Source organism: Periplaneta americana, chromosome 2, assembly GCF_040183065.1.
Source record: "Periplaneta americana isolate PAMFEO1 chromosome 2, P.americana_PAMFEO1_priV1, whole genome shotgun sequence".
NCBI lineage: Eukaryota > Metazoa > Arthropoda > Insecta > Blattodea > Blattidae > Periplaneta > Periplaneta americana.
In genome coordinates, this window is record NC_091118.1 from 216,410,436 (window position 1) to 216,435,714 (window position 25,279).

Genomic DNA, 25,279 nt, shown 5'->3' on the forward strand with positions numbered 1-25,279 from the left:
TACTAGCTGAAAGCACCCGGCATTGCTCGGGCTTTCCTTTTTGCTACTATTTTTACTTAAACAGGTTGTTAGACATTTTAGAAATCTCGGAAACTCAACTACAGACACCAAAACGAATTGCCTTTACAAAGTTTTTCTCGTCCATAACGATGAATCTTCACATAGCGTCACTTATATCAATTAACAAACATTTTAGCCAAATGCCTGCCAGGATCAACTTAATTTAAAACAGTTGTAGATCAGGCACTGAAAAGAAAAAATTTCATCACGTGAGTTACGTCAACTGGTTTTTAATTAATTTATTTATTTAGTTTATTTTATTTTATTAATTAAATTTTATTTATTTAATATAATTTAGTTATTTTATATATTTAATTTTTTTTCAGTTTATTTAATTTCATTTATTTATTTATTTGATCTGATATAGTTAACACCAATAGGCCTTCTCTTCCACGCCACCAGAAATACGAGCGTATAAATAAAGTACCGGTAATAGAAAAAATCAAACTATGAGTATAAACAAAGTAAAATTAAACAAAAATATATAAAGGCTACAGTCACAAAAATTTTAAATGAGTAGCATTGTCTTGAAGTTGAGCAAAACAAAACCATATCCCTCGATACCTATAACCAACTAAGTGTTGACTCAATGTTTTACAGATCTTACATTTTATCTCTGCAGATCAGTGACCGTTTAATTTCAAGTGGCTTATCTTATTCGTAAGCATCTGTCATATCCTTTCCTCAACATCGGAAATGTGATGTTGTACAGAGACAGATATAAAATAATTATAAGATCTGTACATTGATTTGAAACTGTGCTGACATTCACTTAATTTCATGCAGAGTAAAGTTGCCTAATTCCGTGATACTCCTAATCCCGTGATACTTTTTTAAAATTTCATTGATCAGACCTATATGGATGTATGGCTGTGGTATGGATCTGCATCCAATTCCCAAATCAGACGAATTCAGACTATTCAGAAGTGGGTCCTTTGTCTAATCATGGATGCACCCTGGTACATCCGCAATGACAACCTACACAAAGACTTGAACGTGCCTACAATTGAATCCACCCTGCGCAGCTACTACATACGACTTCATCGTTCAATGGTTAACCATCAAAATGAACTGCTTAATACCATCCCAGAACAACTTCCACCGCCTCGCCAAATAAGAAGATTAAAAAGAAAAAGACACTCAGATCTATTGTTTGAAGATTAGCATTTTTGTTTTGTTTCACATATTGCCAGAGGACAGTCACAGGACTGCAACCTCCATACATGTTTCTTGTGTGCTTTTATAGCACAGTATTTATAATTTTTAAGCACAATTGTATTGTACATAATTGTATAATAAAGTTTTCTTATGATTGATAAAAAAAATGTCAGCCAATGCTTTGCCGTTCGACAATAGCGCTAGACATCTTTCTCGCAATAGTGCATCTTTCGCCTACTTCTGAGGCACCAGTGAACTTCTTAGCAAGATATGCAATCCTGTGATATTCAGTAAAAAAAACCTATCACGAAATTAGGCAACTTTACCCTATATATATGTTTTCACTTGAACTTCAGACAGCTGACGATAAATAGGTAATTCCTTTGTTCCAGTCTGAATCCATTGGGGTGTCGTAGTGGGTCAAAATTTCTCTCTGTCGGTCGTACCAAGAATCAATAGGCCTATATACGTATATATAATTTCATTAAATAATTAAATTATTTAAATTGGAAGATTTGTTTACCCCTTGACTGCTGTATGCTTGCTTATACTGTATTATATCTTTTTTTTTTAATATGACTTTAGAAATCTTACAAATTCTAATCTTACAAATCTTACAAATTCAGATGATATTAATTACATTATTTTTTATTTTATATACAGAATAGAGAAAGGTACAGTATAATTTCACGAGAAGTCATTGTTTGACATGAACAATAATATTCTAAGAGACATATTATTTTAGGAATTAAGAGATTGCTCTTTCTACAATGCTTAACATACTACATCGGCAACATGATTACATAGATACAATTTCGCAATAACACATTTCTGAACATGAACAACAATATTTTGAGAGACATATATTTTAGAATTAATAGTGTTATTTTCAGTGGCTTACATACATTCACATACCACTTCAGGAGCATGACAAAAATCTCACTGAAATGCTTTCCGATGTTCATACAATAATTTGTTTTCTTCTCTATTGCATAAATATATAAATATAAAAGTTTAGGTGTGCTCACTCGAAAGCAATTGACTTGGTTTTTTGAGAAAACCCTTAAGTCACGAAGTACAACGATTTGGGGAAACAAAAAAATCTGTTTAAAAGAAATGCATAACCCTCAAACTGTGTTGTGGGGTTTTTCGAGGCACCATGCATAATATGAAAAGTGATATTGAGAATATTATACGTGTGGCAACACTGACACTTGCATTACCTCTCAATCAGTTCAAGACCGACCTGCATTCTTATCAGTTGCTATCTCTCAAGTGTTGTAGTCTCACAAAGCAGTGTTATATTTCTGTTGGCGACAGAAATAGCACCAGCATGCAGTTTAAGCATATACTCTTTAACAACAATACTGGAAAGTTTACGATAAGGGAGGCAAATGATTCATGTCTCAGTGCTATCAAGTGGCAGGGAATGTAGACAGTGAGGATAACCCATAGACTTATAAGATAAACTGGATGGAGCACTGTAACATAAGAACTGTGCGACTAGTCATGTCTGGTCTGAGGGGCAATATTCAGCTTCACATATACTTCATCAGTTAATTTATTTTGAAACTGCTCTGAGATATTTCACACATACAGTTTAGACACTCTTCAAAATCTTTAAAGATCAAGAAATTATTTTTAATACATCTTACAAACAATTTGACATTATAATCCACTTAAATAAGGACTCATTCTTGAAAGGAATTTGGGTTTTACAATAGCCTTACATTAAATCAATACACAGACAATATAAGGAGAAAAATATACTATTCAAAATATCACAATGCATTTTATTTGTTAATATCTAACACAAAATCTGTATAGATATAGTTAAAATGCTATTATTCCACAAAGATACACATGTTGGAACAATATCTGTTTTGTTAATTTGCTCCTTATGGCGGTGGCATTTCCTTTAGCAACCTTCAATGTGAACTTTTTAGCAAAATGTTTTAAGCCAGTGTTTAAGGGGTTAGGTACAGCTTACAGCAGTAAAAGTTTTGGAAATATTCAACATTTTTTTCCTCCATTACTGTATCTTGTACAATAATGAAAATTGGTATGTGTAAAACACTGTTCTCTGCTATATGAAAAAAAAAAATATTTTCACGATTTAAATTTTTTTTTTTTTTTTTTTTTTTGCAAAATTCAATTTACTGCGCAATGATGAAGCGTTTCCCTCATAACTCATAAACATGTTAACTTGATCATGTTCTCTCTTTTTATTTTATTGCTCTTTCAACTACATCCCTTAATAAATAATATTTTTTTATTGTGTGTTAGAAGAAAGTATTGATATTTGACCATTTTTTAAACGGATTTTTTTTTATCAGACAATCCATCAAAGGTAGAGAAATGATCTTGCATCATATTGTAGATATGACATGCATAAATACACACAAAAAATTTCATCACAGAATGTTGGCTAGTTTTTTAGTTATGTGGGAAACGCTTCATCACTGCACAGTGAACTGAAAAAAAAAAAAAAAAAAAAAAAAAAAAAAAAAATGTAAATATTTTTTTAAATCATAAAAATATTTTTTCATATAGCAGAAGGACAGTGTTTTACACATACTAATTTTTATTATTGTACAAGATATAGTAATGGAGGAAAAAAATGTTGAATATTTCCAAAATTTTACTGCTGTAAGCTGTAGGGTACCTAACTCCTTAAACATTTGAATGACTGCCTTTATAATTTTTATTTCGTGGGTATTTTCATATCTCAGTTCTTCTGTAGGAGGATGGAAGGAAGTAAATGGAGGCTTACCTAAACTCAGCAGTTTTTGTATGACAAAGCAAGTATCAGTAATGTACTTATCAATATTTCACATATGGTACTTATCATATTCTGTTGAATAATGTAAATCTGAAAAGCTTTCTCAACATGTCTACAATCACAAACACATCATCTGACAGATCTATAAGTCCACTCCTTGATAGGATACAAATTTATGAAATTGAAAAATGCAAGGCAACATGGTGTAATTGTGATGCTTTGAAATGTTTGTTGATTAACACACATTACCTGACAGTGTTCACAGTTAATTTACTCAAGAAGTTTTTTAAGTATACTGCCAGCAATGTAACATAATATATTTTCTTGGAAGCTACTTAAAGTGTGTGAATCTAAACTGTTTACAAGCTGGATAATGTCTGTATCACTGCTAAGATCACATGATGTAGAAGTTTGAGTTAAGATTCTGTTATTACTATTAAACTCCAGCACTGACTCTATGTTTGAGTGCTCCATATTTAGGCAGTTACCACTAGCAGTAACAGCATTTCTGAACAATAATTTTCTCAGTGCCCACTTGAATTGGAGCGTGTTAGGATTATTATTCCTCCCACCTCTTGCCCGGATGCATGAAAAAAGTAATTCAAGGTGGTCCTGGCAAAATTTATATGTTAATAAATATTTTAAAGAATCATCTTGTCTTTTCAAAATACCAATGGCAATGTTTTCAATAGAAGTGATACAGACAATATATCCTAATACAAACATTTTTCTTGGATGCGGCAATAGTGGAATACCATCAATCATCAATGATTTTAGATTCATGAAATAATTCTTTCCAATAGTTTTCATTATTCAATGATAGTAACCTTTTATAACAAGAAGAGAAAGGGTTCCTGGAATTTAAAATGTCGAGCAATCTGTCCCTGTATCTTATAAATTCAATTGTTGCTTCAAAACCCTGAAAAGACTCATGACTAATCATCCTTAAATAACACAGGCCAACAAAAAGAGAACTTTTTTCTTGGTGCCTTGGTTTTTACACCTTTCTTAGGGTTAGTTGATGTGCTGATTCAGAAAATCACATTAGCTAGGCCATATCAGCTCTAGTTTCTTAGATATTGTTAATTAATAATTATATAGTATACCGGTACCTATATCATAATTCTGTTTTCTTACAAAATTATCTGTAAAAACATCTAAATGGTTTTCCTGGAACCAAAAAATCATTTTGATGGCTTATTTTTTATTGCTAATATCACAGAACTCAATTGAAATAATCATATCCTGATCACCTTTAGCTATGAGATCTGTGTCTTACTCGCATCTTTTACAATTGAGGACCGTTTTTGCGAAACTTGCTAACTGCAAAATTTTCAAAATTGAGATTTTGATGGATTCGTTAACATAAGGCAGGCCTCTACATGATGTTCAAGGCGTCTTAGTAAAATTGGGTTATTTCTCTTCATTGTAATGTGTCAAAGTGTGATCGTTTTTTCAAAACTTGCTTTCTGCTATAAGTGAGAGATACAGCAAAACTTGCTTATATACTGGGTGTTCAGTTCAAAATGTGTCATGGCTCGCTGTATGCCGTCATGTGGCTAGCCGATGAGCCTAGAGAATTCAATCTTCCTACATTTCCGCAGAGGTGTATAACCTAAGAGGCAGAGAAGTTGCCTAGCAAGTACGGCGTTCATTCTGAAGAGTACGTACCGATACGTACGGTAACGCCAGTAGTGGCAGGAATGTGAACTGTTTGGAAATACGTACTGTCGGGATATGGGGAGAGGGTTAAGACGATTACTTACGTATTTGTTGACATTAACTTCGACGGTCAACATGAACACGGAGCATTTGATTTGTGTTGTGGAATGTTACCGTATGCAACCAATGATAACAAATACCCTGCGTACGACTTGCCGGCGAAAAACACAGTTCGAAAGAGGTTATGGTAGCACACAGACTGTACAGACCGCCATCTGTTGCTACGACGTTCAAGTTATACCGTACACGTTCTCAAGTTCAGATTGAAGAACGCCTTAAATAATAGGCAACTTCTCTAACATATAAGCTGAAACTCGCTTCAAATCGGTGACCCAACAACAGTGACGTCATGACACACTTTGAAATGAACACCCAGTAGTGTTTTGTCTCTCCTGTAAAATTTAGTTTTTTCACTTAGCAAGTTTTGCAAAAATGGTCCTCAATTCCACCCTGCCATGAGTTACCACGGTTCTCAGAGTATGGATCTTATATATCTGATATAGCACAAGGTAAAGAAAGTGGCGCAGCTACAGTGATTTTTAAACAGCTTCACATATGAACGCTTTGACCAGAAAGAGTTGAGTGACCTGATTAGGGACTAAATCTTTCTAAGGAGTCTTCTGAATTGCTGGCCTCCAGACTAAAGAAAAAGAATGTACTTTAGCCTGGAATGAAAATCATATTTTACCAAAGGAGAGAAAGAGATTTGCCGCTTTCTTTCTTTTTTACTGAAGACAAAAACATAGTATTCTACAGCAACTTCAGAGGCCTTTTGAAGAAAATGGGTGTATCAGAATATACCCCTAGTGAATGACTTCTTTTAATTGACAGTTCAAAACGTAGTTTGAAATGTGTTCTTTTAAACAATGGCAACAAATATACCTCCATTGCAATCGGTCACTACAGTATGATGAAAGAAGAGTACAACGTCTTCTCTTTAGTGTTGGAAAAGATAAATTACCAAATATTTTAAATTACTAAATATTTTATTGACATCTGGTCATTTTATTCATTCGTGTGTGTTTAATTATTTTCGTTAGCAACGCTTTTCCTATCTTCCTATGTTGAATAGGAAGTTAATCTCTTGAATTTATATGGCATAATTAATTGTGAACTGTAATTGTGGATGTGTTCGTGAATTGAACTATTAAGTAGGTTAATGAAATATTGACATTTTCATTCTACAAGAGTTTATTGATATTCGTTAGCAACACATTGCTGTATGTTTGTTTTATTTAACCTGATTCATATCTTCGTTCATGAATGCCAGTGAATCCATTAAATGCCTACTCTGCGATAATCGTAGAACTTGTGAAGAATATAATTTAATTTTATGTGTAGAGTGTAAGTGCTGATTCCATGGTAGCTGTGTCTATTTATGCAGTGATGAAGTAAAAGTCCTTGGTGAGTCTAACTCCCCCTGGCTCTGTCCATCTTGTTCATCAAAAGGTGGGACCCATAATATCTCAGCCCCTAATTATGTCGAATTAGTCTCATGCCCAATTTGCACTGGCAGTGATGCTAAATCTTACAAAGGCTTGAAAGGACTGTGAATACACTGGGCTAGGGCTCATCCCAATGAACCTCCTGACGACCTTCTGTTAAATTCAGAAAATACTTCTTTTGAGTTTTTCCATCAAAAGATTGCTAATTGTAAACTCAATACAAGAGTTTTAAGAAGAATTCCTAAAGGAGCTAGAAGCTTTGCGGCAGAAAAATTGACTCAACTTATTGATAAATGTATTTCTGAAAATAGTGAAGAATGTTGGCAAGAGCTTCTGCTTTTTGCATATATCGCCCTTCGGATACATGTTCGATCAAAGAAGAACTCTGACAAATCTTTAGTGTCTAAAATCAAAGAGAACATTAATGATTTTACACTGGAAGTTCCTCCCCGTAAGAATAAGTCTACACTTTCTAGGTCACGCATTGTTGAAGCTAAAGTGGCAGACAGTGATATAAAGGGAGCTGTTCGAATTCTATCTTCTGATTCAGGAGTAGCTCGTGCTTCACGAGTTACACAAGAGGCTTTAGTACAAAAACACCCTCCACCATCACGGCCCTTGGCATTTCCAGATCCTCCTACCACCGATGAAGTGTGTTTGTCTGTATCTCAAGATATGGTTTTGCAAGGAATAAAAACCTTTCCTAATGGCTCTGCATCTGGTATTGATGGGATTCGTCCCCAACATTTAAAAGATCTCACATCCAAATCTGCTGGAGATTTTGGTAGGAGACTCCTAAATGCTATTACTAGATTATGTAATCTAATGTTGGCTGGTAAAGTTAATCCTGAAATCTGTCCTCTTTTATATGGAGCATCTTTAATTGCCATCAAAAAGAAAAATGGCGGGATACGTCCAATCACAGTTGGAATACCTTTCGCAGATTATCAGCTAAGTTAGCTTGCACTTCTGTTAAGGAGAAAGTTAGTAAACATTTGCGCCCTCAGCAGCTTGGTTTTGGCACCAGTGAAGGATGTGAAGCCATCATTCACTCGGTACGTTCATTTCTAAATCAGAACGAAGGCAGTCAAAATGTTCTTCTTAAGATCGATTTTAGAAATGCATTTAATTGCCTTGAAAGAGACACAATGCTTGAACTTGTTAAGAGCAAGATCCCTCAACTCTATGCATTCTTGTGGCAAGCGTATAGAAACCCCTTCTAACCTGTATTACAATTCTGACATCATTTCATCGCAGGCTGGAGTCCAACAAGGTGATCCGATAGGTCCACTGCTATTTAGTCTAACCCTGAATTCTGTCATTACCCATTTGAATAGTACCTTGAACCTCTTTTACCTGGATGACGGTTCTTTGGGAGGGGATCCAGATATGGTCCTTTCCGATCTTGAAAAACTTATAGATTCCTGTAGATCCATTGGGTTGGAGATTAATCCTGAAAAATGCGAATTATACTTATGCTCTACACAAGACGATACTGTAGTGTCCGCATTCAATAATATAGCTCCAGGGATTAAGGTAGTATCTCGATCTAATTTGACTCTCCTTGGATCTCCCATTTTTCTTCCCACTGTAGAGTCAAGTATGCGTGAAAAGCTTGAAATTATGAAGCAACTGTTTGATGGTCTGCAATCTCTTTCCACACATACAGCGTACTTTCTCTTAAAGAACTGTTATTTAATTCCTAAATTAACATATTTTCTTCGCACCACCCCATCATGGCTTTTTCCATCCCTACTTCAAGAGACTGATGATCTACTGAGAAACTGTCTGGAATCGATTCTCAGTATACGTCTTGAAGATAACAATTGGATTTTAGCCACTCTGCCTATTGCCTTTGGAGGTATTGGAATCCGGAATGTGAGTGATGTTTGTCTCATGCTTTCTTGGCTTCTGCATATGGAGTCCTTGATTTCGTCAAGTCCATTCTCTCAATTAAGGTGATGAAATCAGGATCTGTTATGTGAATGAGGCTTTGGAGAAATGGTTCAGCATTACAGGAAACAACAACCTCCCAGCTTCTCGTGATATTCAGAAACAATGGGACCACATCCATGCCTCTGATATCTACCAGGCTCTACTAGCGTCGTCATCATCTGAGGTCGATCAAGCTAGATACCATGCAATACGACAGAAGGAATCAGGGTCTTGGCTTCAGACAATACCATCTTCCAATATAGGCACATTAATGGACAATATGTCCTTTAAAATTGCTGTCGCCTTAAGACTCGGGTCCAAGATTTGTTTCCCACATAAATGTCTTTGTGGAGCCACTGTTGACCCCTATGGTCACCATGGCTTAAGTTGCCCCAAAAATACCGGGAGATTTTCCAGGCACTTTCAATTAAATGACATCATTAAAAGGGCACTTGTCTCTGCTGATTTTCCATCAATCCTGGAACCTATTGGAATCTGCCTATCTGATGGAAAAAGACCAGATGGATTGACCTTGATACCCTGGTCTCATGGAAAATCTCTGCTACAGGATGCCGCTTGTGTTGACACTTTAGCACCATCCCATTTGCCTGCCACCTCCAAAGTTGCTGGTTCTGCTACAACATCCGCAGTGACCATCAAAAGGAATAAGTATCGGGATCTCCAGGACAGATACTTGTTCTGTTTTTGTTGTTGAGACGTTGGGACCTTGGTGCTCAGAGGCTAAAATGCTGGTTTCAGACATCGGGAAAAAGTTGCAAGCGTTCAATGGAGATTCCAGGTCGACTGATTTCTTGAGACAAAGAATCGCTATTGCTATCCAGCGTGGGAATGCTGCCAGTGTTATGGGGACATTCCCTCAAACACTGGCTTTGGAGGAAATATTTTATTTTTAAAATTCAAAATATTGGCCTACTACCGGAATCAACTGCGTTTGTTGACGCAACAAGACTTGAAGAGTCTTGAAGGAATTCTGTTGGAAGACGTTCAGGAATCTTTGCCACATTGTAATAAAACCCTCAAGGCTCTGCAGAATGAGATCATTATACATCTCGCGACCGATTGACAAGAAGAAGATTGTGTTCTTCACAAACAAGACAGCAGCTCTGCCTGTGGACGATGAGTTCCAGAAACTCTGGCATTCTGTGGTAGTTGAGAGCACGGATAACCTGAAGATAGAGGAATATCTGGAGAAACAGGGAAACTGCTCCATGGAAGATCATAGATCCACGAAGGCGACACTCCACAAGCGTAAGAAATTGTAATATGACATTTCCCACAGTATACGAAAAATGTTTTGTACAATAGCGACGTATTCAGTACGAAAAATTCATTAGCTTCACTGTTTACTGATAATGTCTGAGCAGTGAATGTAATAACTCTGACTTTTGAATGCAGAAGCATGTAGAGTAATGTAATAAATATTACAAATATATTGGAAATGAAAGAGAAAGTCTCAGCAGCAAGCTTCTACCAACACTGAAACACAAAAAGCCACTAATTTTCGGTATCACCCCGTTTGACGGTGCTATAAAATCACAAATACATCTTACAATGTGTTAGGAAAATCTCGAAATTAAGAACAAAAATTAATTGATACAATTTGTATTATGCTTGACTTTGTTATAACTGTATTAAATGTGAAAAGTTTTGTATTCACTAGCTAATTAAGAATAAATAAATAAGTAAATTACCACAAGAATCTATGCAGACTTGAAGATGGTTCATTTTCTTCTTAGTCAATGAAGTGGCTAGTCAGAATATCCTTACTTTCTATGCCTTTGGGACAGTAGGGCCAAACATATTCATTGGATAAAAAAGGATTGGCTTCCAAGGAAAGATATTGTGGTTAGAGAGTACATTGTTATAAATGCACCTTTGATAGCGCGAAACAGAATCATTCTGTCACCATTACACATAAAATAAAAATTAAAGGCTGTGAATAAAAATGTTTCGTGTTTTGAATACATAAAGCATAAAATGCCTGGACTTACGACGGAAAAATTGAAGCATAAATTTTCGATGGTCAACGATCAGATAGCTCATAAATGACCACATTTCATAGAATCAATTAATGAAATCTAATCTTGTGCCTGATCTTTATTTGTTCTTGTGAAAACTTACTTGGCAACAAGCAGGCAACTATACTAAATTAGAAGAGATGTTCTTTCATTTCAACAGACTTGAATGTAAAATGAGCATTAAAGTTCATATTCTGCACATTCACTTAGATCATTTTCCAGAGAATCTTGGTGACTTAAGCGAAGAACCGGGTGAAAGATTTCACTAATAAATAAAAACAATAGGAGACAGATACCAAGGAAGACGGGATGCACACATGATGACAGATTACTGTTGGAACATTATGCATGATTGTCCTGGCAGATCCCACACTTGCAAGTCCTACTACAAAAGGAGCCACTTCTGTATTGAATGATTGGAATATTTGTATCTGAAACTCGTGCTTTTCGTTTCAAATGATTAAATTTAGTGTATTTCACGTTTATTATAATTTTTAATCTGTTTCTGTTATGCTACAAAGAGATTAATTAAAACAATACCACAAAATATATTGAATTTTGACGACCGACTAGAGTGAATAGAGGTACATGGCATTTATGCTGTATCTCAAGAACTAGAGCTGATAGGGAAAAACTGGTGCCATTTTTGGAATCAGCGAGTTGAATATACTTAGGAACAGGTCGGACATTGGAGGCACCAAAATGTGTGTTGGCCAGTGTAATCAATAGCATCAGCGACGGTAGGACTTAAAAGTTTGCACAGCTAATCTAACATTCTGATTTCTCCAGTTTACATGGGCGCCTGAGAGTTTATTAGCAAATTTTAACCCTTTCTACTCTTGTATCTCATGTAAATTCATAATGACCCCACACAACACAAACATTCTGCATTCAGGACAAAGGTACACAGATTACTCAACATACCCATGAGCCAACAACACTACAATGAAGAAGTGAACACAATCAAATACATAGCACAAGAAAATAGTTACAATCCAAACCTAATAAACATTATAAGGAAGACAAAATAAAAACTCAACAAACACAAAACACAACACAAACACGAGAACACAAGAAATACATCACACTAACATATGAAAACAAAAACACACACAAGATCGCATCCTCATTCAGAAAACAAAAATACAACATAGCATACAGAAAAGAAAACACACTAAAAAGACATCTCAACACACAAACAACACAAACAAATAAATACAACCACACAGGCGTATACAAACTCACATGCAATAGTTGCGACAGTTTCTACATTGGACACACAGGCAAATCATTCCAAACTCGACACAAAGAACACATTAAAGCAATAACCAGAGGACACAATACATCTACATATGCCGAACACATAACTAATGCTAACCACACATACAATAACATAAATACAGACATGGAAATCCTATACATACAACCCAAAAACCAAAAACTCAACACACTAGAACAATATGAAATATACAGACACACTAAAACACACCCTAATCAAATTCTCAACACACAAATCAATTTCAGAACACACACACTATTTGACACAACTCTTCATCAATGAAGAAGTGAACACAATCAAATACATAGCACAAGAAAATAGTTACAACCCAAACCTAATAAACATTATAAGGAAGACAAAATAAAAACTCAACAAACACAAAACACAACACAAACACGAGAACACAAGAAATACATCACACTAACATATGAAAACAAAAACACACACAAGATCGCATCCTCATTCAGAAAACAAAAATACAACATAGCATACAGAAAAGAAAACACACTAAAAAGACATCTCAACACACAAACAACACAAACAAATAAATACAACCACACAGGCGTATACAAACTCACATGCAATAGTTGCGACAGTTTCTACATTGGACACACAGGCAGATCATTCCAAACTCGACACAAAGAACACATTAAAGCAATAACCAGAGGACACAATACATCTGCATATGCCGAACACATAACTAATGCTAACCACACATACAATAACATAAATACAGACATGGAAATCCTATACATACAACCCAAAAACCAAAAACTCAACACACTAGAACAATATGAAATATACAGACACACTAAAACACACCCTAATCAAATTCTCAACACACAAATCAATTTCAGAACACACACACTATTTGACACAACTCTTCATCACACGAATGCACCCACACAACAGGCAGCGAAGTTGAGGTAGCACCGAGATCTAGTAGGCTCTGAGGATGGTGTCAAGTAACACCGAAGCAGCTGTAAGCCACACATGCTTACATAATTAACACGAGTAAGATCGCCTTTTAATCAATTATTTATATTGAACCTTTCTCTCACGTCAAAGAGGACTTCTCTGCTAAACAACCCTTACCTAATTTTGCTATATGACAAGAGTCAAACCTTACCCATGTTTGGATGTACAAAGTAACATTTCAAGTCATGGGCAGAAAAATTGCATCCTAAAGCAGTGAGGGTGGTGATATTGGCATATAAACCATCACAAGTAATTGATCATATTTTAATATCTATTACATGCAATTTAGTTAAGCATATATTCAAAATCTGTGCCTGGACATTAGAATTTACTTTGTCAGTAAAAAAAATATGCAACAGGACATTTAAAATTATGTTTAATCGAAATTGTCATAAACACCAATGCTTCTGTAGCTAATACATCTTTCTCGTCTACAAGTCCAGCTAATTCAACATAACCAGAGTACCGCGAATGTGTAGTGTCCCAATGAATTTGTTTTCTCAGTGACATAGAATCAATAATCAATTATAAGTGTGCAGTCTTTAAGCCATGGTTTTTCTGAAATATTAGCTTTCATATATTCACACACCTCATTTATGAAACCTGGCTCACATTTAAATTTAGATAAGTAACTATTCAGTCTATTTGGGTGAGGCAATTTAAACATAGTTCTAACATAACTTATCTACAAGCTTTAGGTGAATAAAAATAAAGAGTAAAAGAGTAAGAGAAATTGCTTGATAGCTTCAGTGTACCTGACACCATTCTTTTTTACATCTTTATTATGACTTCATTTTGTAATAGTTTTAATGGAAATTCACTAAAATAATTATGTAACAATATTTACTTCAGGTGCAGTGTTAGTCTTACTCTTTAGTTCTTTAAGTAGTTCCTTCATTGTTGTAATCCTAACATTCTTGCATTGCAATTTTTGCTGCTGTGTCTTCACTTTTCTTTTCAATCTGTTTCTTGGGGCTTTCTGGTGCAGCTGTAGGTGGTCTGTCACTTGACATTGTTAGTGTGTCTGATGAACTGGCATCATTTTCATGATTTGAGTTAGAATGTACTGAGTCCTGGATAGTTCTTAATTTCTGTAATATAAAAAAAATTTGATGTGAGCAATGTTATGTAACAGTAGGCTATGAGACTCTCTCTAACCTTCATGAAGAGCCAATACTCAAAATAACAAGACTGTTGCATTAGGCTATATAAAAACGTAAGAACAATGAGAAAGGTATTTATCTTCTCTGGTACAACTGAAGTATTCCGAATAAGAGGCCTTCTCCTTTTTACAACTTTATGCATTCGTTATGGATAGTTAAGGGGAGAGGATGGTATTTTTTGGTGAAAAATGAGTAAATTAAGAAAAAAGTCTTTAAGATACTCGTGATATGTGTGGAATGCATAGCATAACATTTTGCGGGTATTTGTGCCCTTATCGCATGTTGAGTCGCCATTTTTAAACTTCCTGCATTATGGATTTTTAAATCACTCGCCAACTTTTATTGTTGTTTCCGGTAAATTAAATTTTCAAAAAAAAAAAAAATTTTTTTCCTTAAAATACTCTTTGATATGTGTGGAATGCATAGCATAACACATTGTGGGTATTTGTGCCCTTATCGGATGTTGAGACGTCCTTTTTAAACTTCCTGCTTTATGGATTTTTAAATCACACGCCCGCTTTTATCGGTTTCCAGTAACTTCATTTTTTTTTTTTTTGCTACATTGCCAGACAAAAATGGATATAATTTCTGAACTATTAAAGATACATGCATGAAATTTATAACACATATTCTTTAGATGATTAGGAAACTTTTCTCTGTAACAGAATTTTGTTAATTTATTTCATTTTAAAATTACGTCCGTTTGTTTACAAGAAAGGAAATCAGAAAATTGTTATTGAATTTTAATTGTTTATTTTACAAACGTAGGGACTAATATCAAAATTCTGTTACAGACAGTTTGTAGAACATGCTTTTGCAAATACATTGCAAAAAACAGTTTGAATCTATCTTTAAAAACGGTTTAGATATATCGGTTTTAATACAATCCTGCATTGGGTATATTTTTTTCAAATTTATAACACATATTCTTTAGATGATTAGGAAACTTTTCTCTGTAACAGAATTTTGTTAATTTATTTCATTTTAAAATTACGTCCGTTTGTTTGCAAGAAAGGAAATCAGAAAATTGTTATTAAATTTTAATTGTTTATTTTACAAACGTAGGGACTAATATCAAAATTCTGTTACAGACAGTTTGTAGAACATGCTTTTGCAAATACATTGCAAAAAACCGTTTGAATCTATCTTTAAAAACGGTTTAGATATATCGGTTTTAGTACAATCCTGCATTGGATATATTTTTTTTCAAATTTGGGCCCCCCCCCCCGATTTTTTTTTTTCAAAATATTTATATTTGGGTGAGTTGCTACAGCTATGAGCTCTCTACACACAAAAAATTAATATTTTACACCAAATAGGAAAATAGTTTTAAAAAATACCATCTTCTCCCCTTAAATAACTCGTGCACTGCATCTTCCTTTAAGTACCATCTACTTGATGACAGCTGAGCTTCGTAACTTTCTTTTGTGAAATGTTCACTACACAAAAGAACTGTTTTTTGTGGGAGTCCACTTTTACCTTTTAACTGCAGCTACCCATTGATGCAGAATGTGTGGTCTGCTGAATGGAAATCAAAAATGAATGAGACACAATGATAAGATTAAACAATGAAGTTTGGCTACAGTATATTAGAGAGATATTAAATAACTTTTAACGAATATGAACCCTAAGGCTGCACTCCTCCCATGTCAAAATAGATTAGTTATCATCCCTGATATCACAATAAACATTTTTTTGTTAACACAATGAATTTGTACTGCGCATTTTAATTTAAACATGCTCGAAAAGCATAACCTAGAACAGGAATTTATTTAGTTGAAGGATACTTATGTCCCGGCCACTATAGGAACTTGCAACAATACCTTGAAAATGCCTTGGATTTATAGTATTGATTATTATAAATTGATGTGATTACTGGGAGAGCTGTATATCCACCCAACCCACCCTAAATACGTACCTTACTTATGTACGAAAATCGTCGTGCGTGAATGAAGTATACAGTCATATTTCCTTAATGCGACAGTTGGTTTCAGTGTCACCAACGTAGATAATACTACACACCTAATCAAACCAAACCTAACCTCTCAGATAATACTATACACCTAATCAAATCTAATCTAACCTGTCACATAATACACACCTAATCAAACCTAATCTAATCTGTCACATAATACTACACCCCTATATTAACGTTAAGCGTTGTTCTGTGAATGAATCCATGTGTTCATGCAGTGATAATTCCACGTACCGGGTGTTTCAGACCACCTGTATGAGCCTTTTTTCTCAAAACCTATATGATATTGGTTGTTCATAAAAAAATTTTGATAACCAGAACCTATGTAAAGAATCGGTTGGTGGTAGTACCATTTCCCATAATAAACCGGAAGTAGCGCTACCAGGGGCGTAGCGTGCATGGGTGTGGGTGATGTGTCGCATACCCTGAATTTTTTCTTAACAAAAAATATATTTATCATTATTTACCGGTACTTTATTTTGTGTGTATCATGTTATACTTGTTACACATAAATTCAGGGCCGCCGAGAAGAGGGAGCAAAGAGGGAGAGTGCATATGGGCCCGTGAGCAGTAAAGGCCCGTCAGATTAAGTGAGTCTGATTACTTTTTAATATCATGAATAATTATTCGTAGATACATATGGGTACTATAAAATTTTGTAAGAACATTTGTTACATAAATTTGACATATTAACTCAACAATAGTAGAATTAATACAAATTACCACTTCATATATAAATATTTGACTTTTATATAATAGAATATCGGTTTCCCGCATTAACATTCATCGACATGACAATTGAGGGCCCCTACATTTGCCTGAACTATCTTCCCGTCACTTGTACCGAACACGTTCAATTATTTATTGGCTTGTCCTTTTTAACTACCAACCGCTGGCCCACAGCAATATGTTAGTGGAGTCTCCCAAACCAAAGTCGCAGGATACGTTTCCTTTTCAGTACATTGTATGTTTCGTGTCGAAACTTTCGTTGTCGTTTGTCTAGTGAATTCTGTTTATTAGTATTACCGGTTATAGTTTAACTGCACAATGGACAAGTACAGGCATAAGTCGGGACCTGAGAAGCATAAGGACAGAAAGAAAAAATTGGAAGATATTAATATGAGTGCTAGACTGCGTGAAAAATATTATGGCGACATTAACAATGAGAACATGATGAGCTGAAATATTTAAAATCAATTCAGGCCTCTAATTTAGGGCCAGCCCCACTGAAACCTATGAATCTCCTAAATAGTCTGAGGAAATTAAAACTGTACAGTTGATTTCCAAATATTTGTATAACCATTACAATATTCTATAAAATTCATGTGCCAGTTGCTGATGCTGAAAGATCTTTCAGTAAAATGAAGGAAATAAAAATTCTATTCAGATAAACACTGTGTCAAGAACGTCTGAGTGACCTTGGCCTCCTTAGTCTGGAGAACGATCTTGCTAGGTCTTTAAATTTTGGTGATATAATTGATGATTCTGCATCAGTGAATTCAAGGAGAGTTGTTTGTTGATGTCGGACTGCAAGTTAGAAATTACAGCTGTTTAGGAATAATGTTTTATGAATATAATAGGCTATATTGTGCTAATGTGAAGTTTTGCTAAAAGTTTTCAATGTAATAAAAGTGTATATTTTTAAGTTCGTATCTATGTATGGGGTTATCTCTTATTTATTTTGCAAATAATTATTATGGTTAGAATAACTGGTAACTTGTAATTGTTACTTTTTTCAACGGGGGTCTGAGTACAGTATTGCATAGGGGCCCATAAATTCTGTCAGTGGCCCTGCACATACTGTAACTTACTATAAGCACTAGTTTAGCCATATATTTATATTAACTGTATATGATTTAGTATTGTTTATATTCCAGATGGGGGATTCGCCCAATAAACAAAGAACGAAATCAGCATGGTGCTTTTGCTACCATAGTTCAACACATGGAAGTAAATGACCAGGAAATGTTCAAGTACACACGGATGGAACCACATTAATATTCAATAAACTATTATCACTTGTGAATCCTAAACTGTTGAAGCGAAGTCGCCGGGGAATTTTTGTGTCCAGAACTTTGCTTAGCAATGACACTTAAATATTTGGCACATGGAGGGTCATTTCTAAATTTAAGCTGGGAATTTAGAGTTGGTATTTCAAGTGTAGATTTCTCAAACAATTTGGGAAGTATTCTGCCCTTTGTACTTAAACCATCATTATATGAAGAATGAATAACAATCAGCAAAAGATTTTTCAGAAAATGAAACTTCCCTAAAACTCTAGGGGCAATTGACGGAAAGCGTGTTGAAATTAAATGTCCACCCCATTCGGGAACCTTTACAATAATTTTAAACAACATTTTAGTTTAGTGTTGCTGGCATGTTGTTACTCAGATTACAAGTTCATTTGGGCTGATATAGGGCCTAGGTGCATGTGGATCAGAAAACAATGCAGGAATATTTAGGCTAAAATAAGGTCATGGGACGTGCATTAGAACAGCGTACTTTACCATTGCTTCTTCTATACTTCCTAGTAGAGCTCATGCATTCTGTCAAGATATTCGCAATGCACAGTAGGGAAACAACGTTTCCGTGGAAGGGGTAGGAGTAGAAGGGAAGGTCGGGTGTATGTCTACCGAGTTCAAGGCAAAGGCTAATCCATTCTCCTATAATTCGTAAATAGACTCATCCAATCTCCTGCGCAACTCTGTAGGAAGAGTGGAGGAGTGCCTGGACATAATGCATGAGCTGTAGTGACATAACAATGCCCCATTTCTTCGTAGAAGACGAGGATTTTCCATTAAGGGAATACATGATGAGGCCATGCCCAGGTAAATATTTGGGTAAAAAAAACATTTTCAATTATAGACTATCGAGGGCAAGAAGAACGATCGAAAATAGTTTTGGTATTCTTGCAAGCCAGTGAAGAGTGTACAGACAGTCCTTATCTTGATCTGTACAAACAACAGAAGCTATAGCTAAAGCTACATTGTGCTTATATATTATTTTAATGTACCGAAGTACATATGATATTTCCATGCAGATATTCTGTGTCATCATAAGATGAAAGAGTAATGGAACGGAGAAAAATTCTCTCCGGCACCAGGACTTGAACCCGGGTTTTCAGCTCTACGTGCTGATGCTTTATCCACTAAGCCACACCGGATACCCATCCCGGTGTCGGACAGAATGAAAGCGTAATGGAACGGAGAAAAATTCTCTCCAGCACCGGGATTTGAACCCAGGTTTTCAGCTCTACGTGCTGATGCTTCTGTCCGACACCGGGATCGGTATCCGGTGTGGCTTAGTGGATAAAGCATCAGCACGTAGAGCTGAAAACCCGGGTTCAAATCCCGGTGCCGAAGAGAATTTTTCTCCGTTCCATTACTTGAACTGAGAGACAAATTAGTTGATTATTTAGTTTCAGATGCTGAATGTGTCACCTGGCAAAATAACATTCTTAATAGAGGAAAGTGAAAGATAATGTTCATAATGATAAATTGAATACTGTATAATAATGTTTGCATATTAATTAGATAGACATTTGTTAAGTTATATTATTGAATTGTGAAGTAGTTACAATGTTGAAATACTTCCTTTCACTGAACTGAAATGTAATGGTAAGTGAAAATGTTTATACACAACTTTTGTAACCTCATGTTGTCGTAAAAGACAAGTATTTTGTTCTGGACCAAAAATACAATAAAAATGAAGTAGAAATTAGTGTTTTACCGTGGAGCTTACTCAGAGCTGTTAATTTTCATAGTGCAAATGCTGTACAAAATTATTTTATTACATCTGACGTGCCTTGTGCGAGTGTAGCATTAGATAGGCCTATAATATATTATAACACAATCACAATTATATAGAATACTACTGATGAAATGAATACCGGTACTGTAACTGTGTTCTATAAAATATTAGTATTGGTACACAAATATTTTAATGTAATATAGTGTGATCACAATGACATATAAAAATCCCACTTCATTTTAATTGAGACAGGGAGATCAAAAACCCACTAACTCCAATTTTTTACAAAATTGAGTTATGGGCTGGATGATGCTTTTTAGTTTATCCCGCATGCGTGGAAGGCAAGAATACACTAATTTCGACATTCATCTGCATTCTGGGGGCTGTTTTAAAACTCGTGGAAGTCAGAACTCCTCTTACTCCATGAAATAAGAGAGTTTTTGCATTCCAAGCTTAATTTCCCGGTAGGTGGCAAAACTATCGCTCAACCAGCTGAGTAAAGTGATATGATACAATATTCAGAATGTGATAAAAATCTATGAAATCCATGTAAATAAGACTATTAAAGGCACAATATCGAGTCGATTAACTTCCAGAAATCCAATACCGATGCATCGTTCCCCAGTCAACTAAAGTACAATTCAGCATTGCCATTGAAAGAAGAAAGCAAAAGGACTTGCAAAATTTAATGCAGTTTATTTCTGAGGAAAGTAGGATGAATTACCAAACTCTCTTTGCGGACAGTAATAATCTAGAACCTAGATGCACAAGAAGAACATGAGAGTGAGAGAAAAAAATAGAATGTGTAACATGAATGAGACTGTGTTAACATTTTAATATTGTTTTTGGTTTTATTTGTGTATTTTGATGTGCTTTATGGTAATTTGTGATTTTCTGTCTCACATAGGCCATTTGAAATTTAAAAAAAATATTGTTGTTGTTTTCTAATGCCAGGCGTTTGACAATAAAGTCATTTTGACCTCTTGCACTCCAATATTTTTCAAAGATATTATCATGGCCAGCCACTGAAGCACAGATGTAGCAATGTTAATCTTAATAATAAACTTCCATTTTCTCGTATATTCCAATATTATATAACGGAATTATGATATACTTATCTTTTTTTCTTCACATGGCTCATATTTATTCACTTTCCTTAATTCATACACTGTGGAAGTCAGAAAACCACTAACTCCAGCAGTGTTTATTTCAAATTGTAGCGTAAGATAATGTAAAAATTTAGATTTTGAAGTATTCAATTGATAAAGAATGTAATTTTACACAATATTAATATATAAATGTATAACATTTAAAGTTAGTAAGAGAAATGATAAGTTTTTTCTCTCTCCTGTAAAATTTGGTTTATTGGAGTTAGGGATTTTATTTCCCTGTCTCATTAGTACAGTTATGTTGTAAATTTAAATATGTCTGTGCTTATATAATAATTTTATTATATTAGTATTGAATTTCAATCACAGAAAGTAACTAATTATATGAAATATGCATTGTATTTATTTTCTAAGATAGTATAATAAAATAACAACTGGAGAAAGTATATATTTTATAATTAGGCCTACTAAGGTTCTGAGTACATCAGGTGTGTATAACTTGGTGGGTTACCGACCTCGTTAAAAGCTGAAAGTTATTTTCTTAAAATTCATTGGAAAGGTGATTTTCAACGAGAAAAGAATAATATTAAAGGAAGTTAATTTTTATATTAAAATGGACCCACATACCTATTCCATAAGATAATGCAGATGTCACAAGACATGGATTATACGATCTAGCTTATCAGAGAAAAATGGAATCGAGAATGCTTTCCAAGATATTCAAGATAATATGAAATGCCTTTAATGCGTCGTCACTCCGAATTAACAGTCTACTCCTCCTTCTCTACTGATTTCTAATTGCTTCCATTACTGAACTGTTTACATTTAATGTACATACATAATGCTTACTTGTGTTTGTGGATTGTTAGAAATGTCACAAAATGGTAATTCAGCAAATAGTAGATCGAATGATGCCACACAACTCTTCACATGGATATAAATAATTTAGGCATATCTATAAAACTAGTACACCGTTGAATTTATTCTTCATTTACTTTGATTATAGCAACGAATATTTATAAACAGCTGGCATGTTGAAACTAAATGACGCGTCATTGGCTTACTTAGCTCTGATTGGCCAGTTCCGATAAAGCTTATTGTTGAGCTCTTCCTTCATTACAGCCAACACAAGTGAGCCAGCCAATAGGGATTATTACTGAACGAATTTCCCTGTTCTGTTTTTCTGAGTCCGTCGGCGATTAGTTCCACTTTTATTCACGGATTCTGGCATAAGCAAAAATTCGTCGATAATAATAATAATAATAATAATAATAATAATAATAATAATAATAATAATAATAATAATAAAATGAAAATATATACATAATATTAGAGTTGAAACAAGGATCCAAACATCGCCTACCTTGTTACGTAATTCAGTAACGGCTTTGCTTCCAATAAATTCAAGTTAACAGCTTTTCCTTATTTCTCAATGATAAACTAGCTGTAATAATTTTTGTTATATATACAATAAATTATATTATAAAATAATGCAATGCATTAAAAAATATGTATCAAATTCATTTAATCTTCGTATACAATATACAGAGATATGGTTTTATTTCTTTTCATTTTCAGCCCTATCAAATCATTACATATCACTTCAAGTGTTAATGTGGTCAACGTCTCATTATAAAGAAAAACTAGAATCTAGACATTACATATAATGACAGATTTATTATTTAATATGTCCAATTTACCTAGATGCATTAAAATTATATGTATTTTATTTCTCGACTGCTAGGTGGTATAGGTGGTTCACTGTGTAGGTGGTGTGATGTCAGCGCCAACTATACGGAAAAAGCAGAATCTCACAGTTAAGCTGGCACAGTCTAATACATTATAGTATATACAGTCACGAAGCTCAATACGTAGGGAATATGCATCCATAGATAGTTGCTAACCACTAGGACCGCTACTATCGCCTCATCACAGACAATGCGAAATAGTACCGGCACAGTCTATTGTTCCTAGTACCCTAACAACTCAAGCTTCGGACTGTATACATTAGAATGTGAAGCTGGTTTGAGGGTCATTTAAATCAGTCATGCTACATCCAAGGTACGGGCTCGAAGTGAGAGAGCCTTCAGCATATAGAGCCAACATTAGTTTAAACGGGTGGGCTGTCGTTTAAACAGGGTTGTAGTCCCAAACTTTACAGTGCCGGAGCTCTTTATGTTTTTTTTTACCTTCTTGGAAAGTTTAAAATTCACTTCGTAAAATAACTGGAAAAAAACACAACATATTTCGGTAAGTAACACCACAGACAATCTTCTGTATTGTACAAAGATGAGCAAAGTAATGAAATACGATACGAAACGAAAGTGAACTAGGAATGTGACCAGTTCGCGAAGGGGCACTAAAGTTAATTTGGTGGTTGTCCTGTCACTGACTCCTTCCCCATCCCTCACTACACACCCCTCCTTTGCTCCTAGTGGTCTCGCGAGCTTCTACTTCCGAACTTGTTTCGAAATTCTAAAGGAAGCACAGAAAATGTGTGTAAATATTCTGACATTAACTAAGGTATCGTTAGCTGGAAAAGTACTATGGTGTCAAAACAGATTATTTTAAAATTCCAAATCTGTGCCGGAGCTCTGCCCCACCTCCACTACATCCCTGCATTTAAATTAAACGAGTGCCAGAAATTTATGGAGAAAATGGAAGGACGTTTAAATTGAATACTAAAGTTGAACGGGTATAATTTATACCAAGTTTAATTTAATTTGGAGAAAATGGCCCTTACATTTATAGTTTTAAATGCAACTATGAAAATAATTCAGGAGAAAACGACTTAAAACTTACAATAACCTAATTTTCCACTAAGTAAAAACAAAGCTGCATTTGAAAATATAATAGATATAAGTAAATGATAACATTCTGGATCTTAGTGATAGCTATAGCACTCTTTTTACACTGTAACATTTCCTATATACTGCTAATAATATATTAACTTCTTGAGTTTTTATTTTTTGTAAACACTGAAACGCAAAGTCATGAAATTTCTAAATAAACACGAATATTAGTGTAATACTCGTATTACAGAAGTTGTTTCTGCCGCTCTGTTATGACTCGTACACCCGCAGAGTTTCTCAGGATGGCTTGATCTTGGCTGCGTCTGCCTTCTTCTTGGAGCTCTTCGCTCTCATCTTGAAGATCGCAGGGTCGAGGTGGTTATACGGCATGTCACACCAGTCCACGTTCTGTGTGAGTGGGTTATTCACATCAGATTGGAGCAGATGCGGTGCGTTCAACACGAACATTTGCTCAGCCCACGGTGTTAGGTCCATGGGCGTGAATTTGAACTGCCACTGGGGGAGACTCTGGTGTACCAGCATCATGCGGAAGTACTGCGTGAAGTCTGCAGCCAGGTAGTGCCACTCGAAACTTCTGTCCAGCAGCCAGATCTTGGGGTCCTCTCGTTTTAGATCGGAATCGCACTCGCTCTTGTCCATGTACACCAGACACACCTTTCCGATGCCTTGGCAAGCATCCAGTTCGAAGATCTTGCACTTGACGCCGAAGTTGGGACGCTGCCTGGGGTCGTCCTGCTCGCTGCAGATCTCGATGTCCAGCAGCGTGGGGCATTCCGCATCGCCCATGCTCTTGACGCCGGCCAGCCGCCGTAACTCAGACATAGAGTTGATCTTCATGTTGCTGATGGGGAGCACCTCGCCTTGTGGATATTCTCGACCATGGCTTCATTAAAGATCGGACATCCTCCCTCCTTTCTTCATGGAAGTTTTGTTCTTGTGAACTTTTTACCCATGCTCAGGCAGGTACGCTACACATTAAATGAGAAAGATCTCTTCTAACGAAATAGAGTTAGGAAATGATCCCAGGATGGAGGCAGCATTTCCTCGCTGAACCGCTATTCCAATGCGTTG

The 25,279-nt window shown here is 35.2% G+C and overlaps 2 protein-coding genes across 3 annotated transcripts in view; one reads left to right on the forward strand and one right to left on the reverse strand.

Moving 5' to 3' along the window:
• LOC138695123 (uncharacterized) overlaps positions 1-18,905 on the forward strand; it is a 54,144-nt gene extending 35,239 nt beyond the window's left edge. Inside the window, exon 2 of the mRNA XM_069819542.1 lies at positions 18,414-18,905. The gene's annotated coding sequence lies outside the window, so the exon portion shown is untranslated. The remainder of the gene's footprint in view (positions 1-18,413) is intronic.
• The window catches only part of LOC138695124 (uncharacterized), a 293,372-nt gene continuing 269,938 nt past the window's right edge, over positions 1,846-25,279 (reverse strand). For both annotated transcript variants that reach the window (XM_069819546.1, XM_069819544.1), the window contains one exon: positions 1,846-14,489. In XM_069819546.1, the coding sequence (XP_069675647.1) occupies positions 14,307-14,489 (183 nt within the window). In that variant the 3' untranslated portion in view covers positions 1,846-14,306. The remainder of the gene's footprint in view (positions 14,490-25,279) is intronic.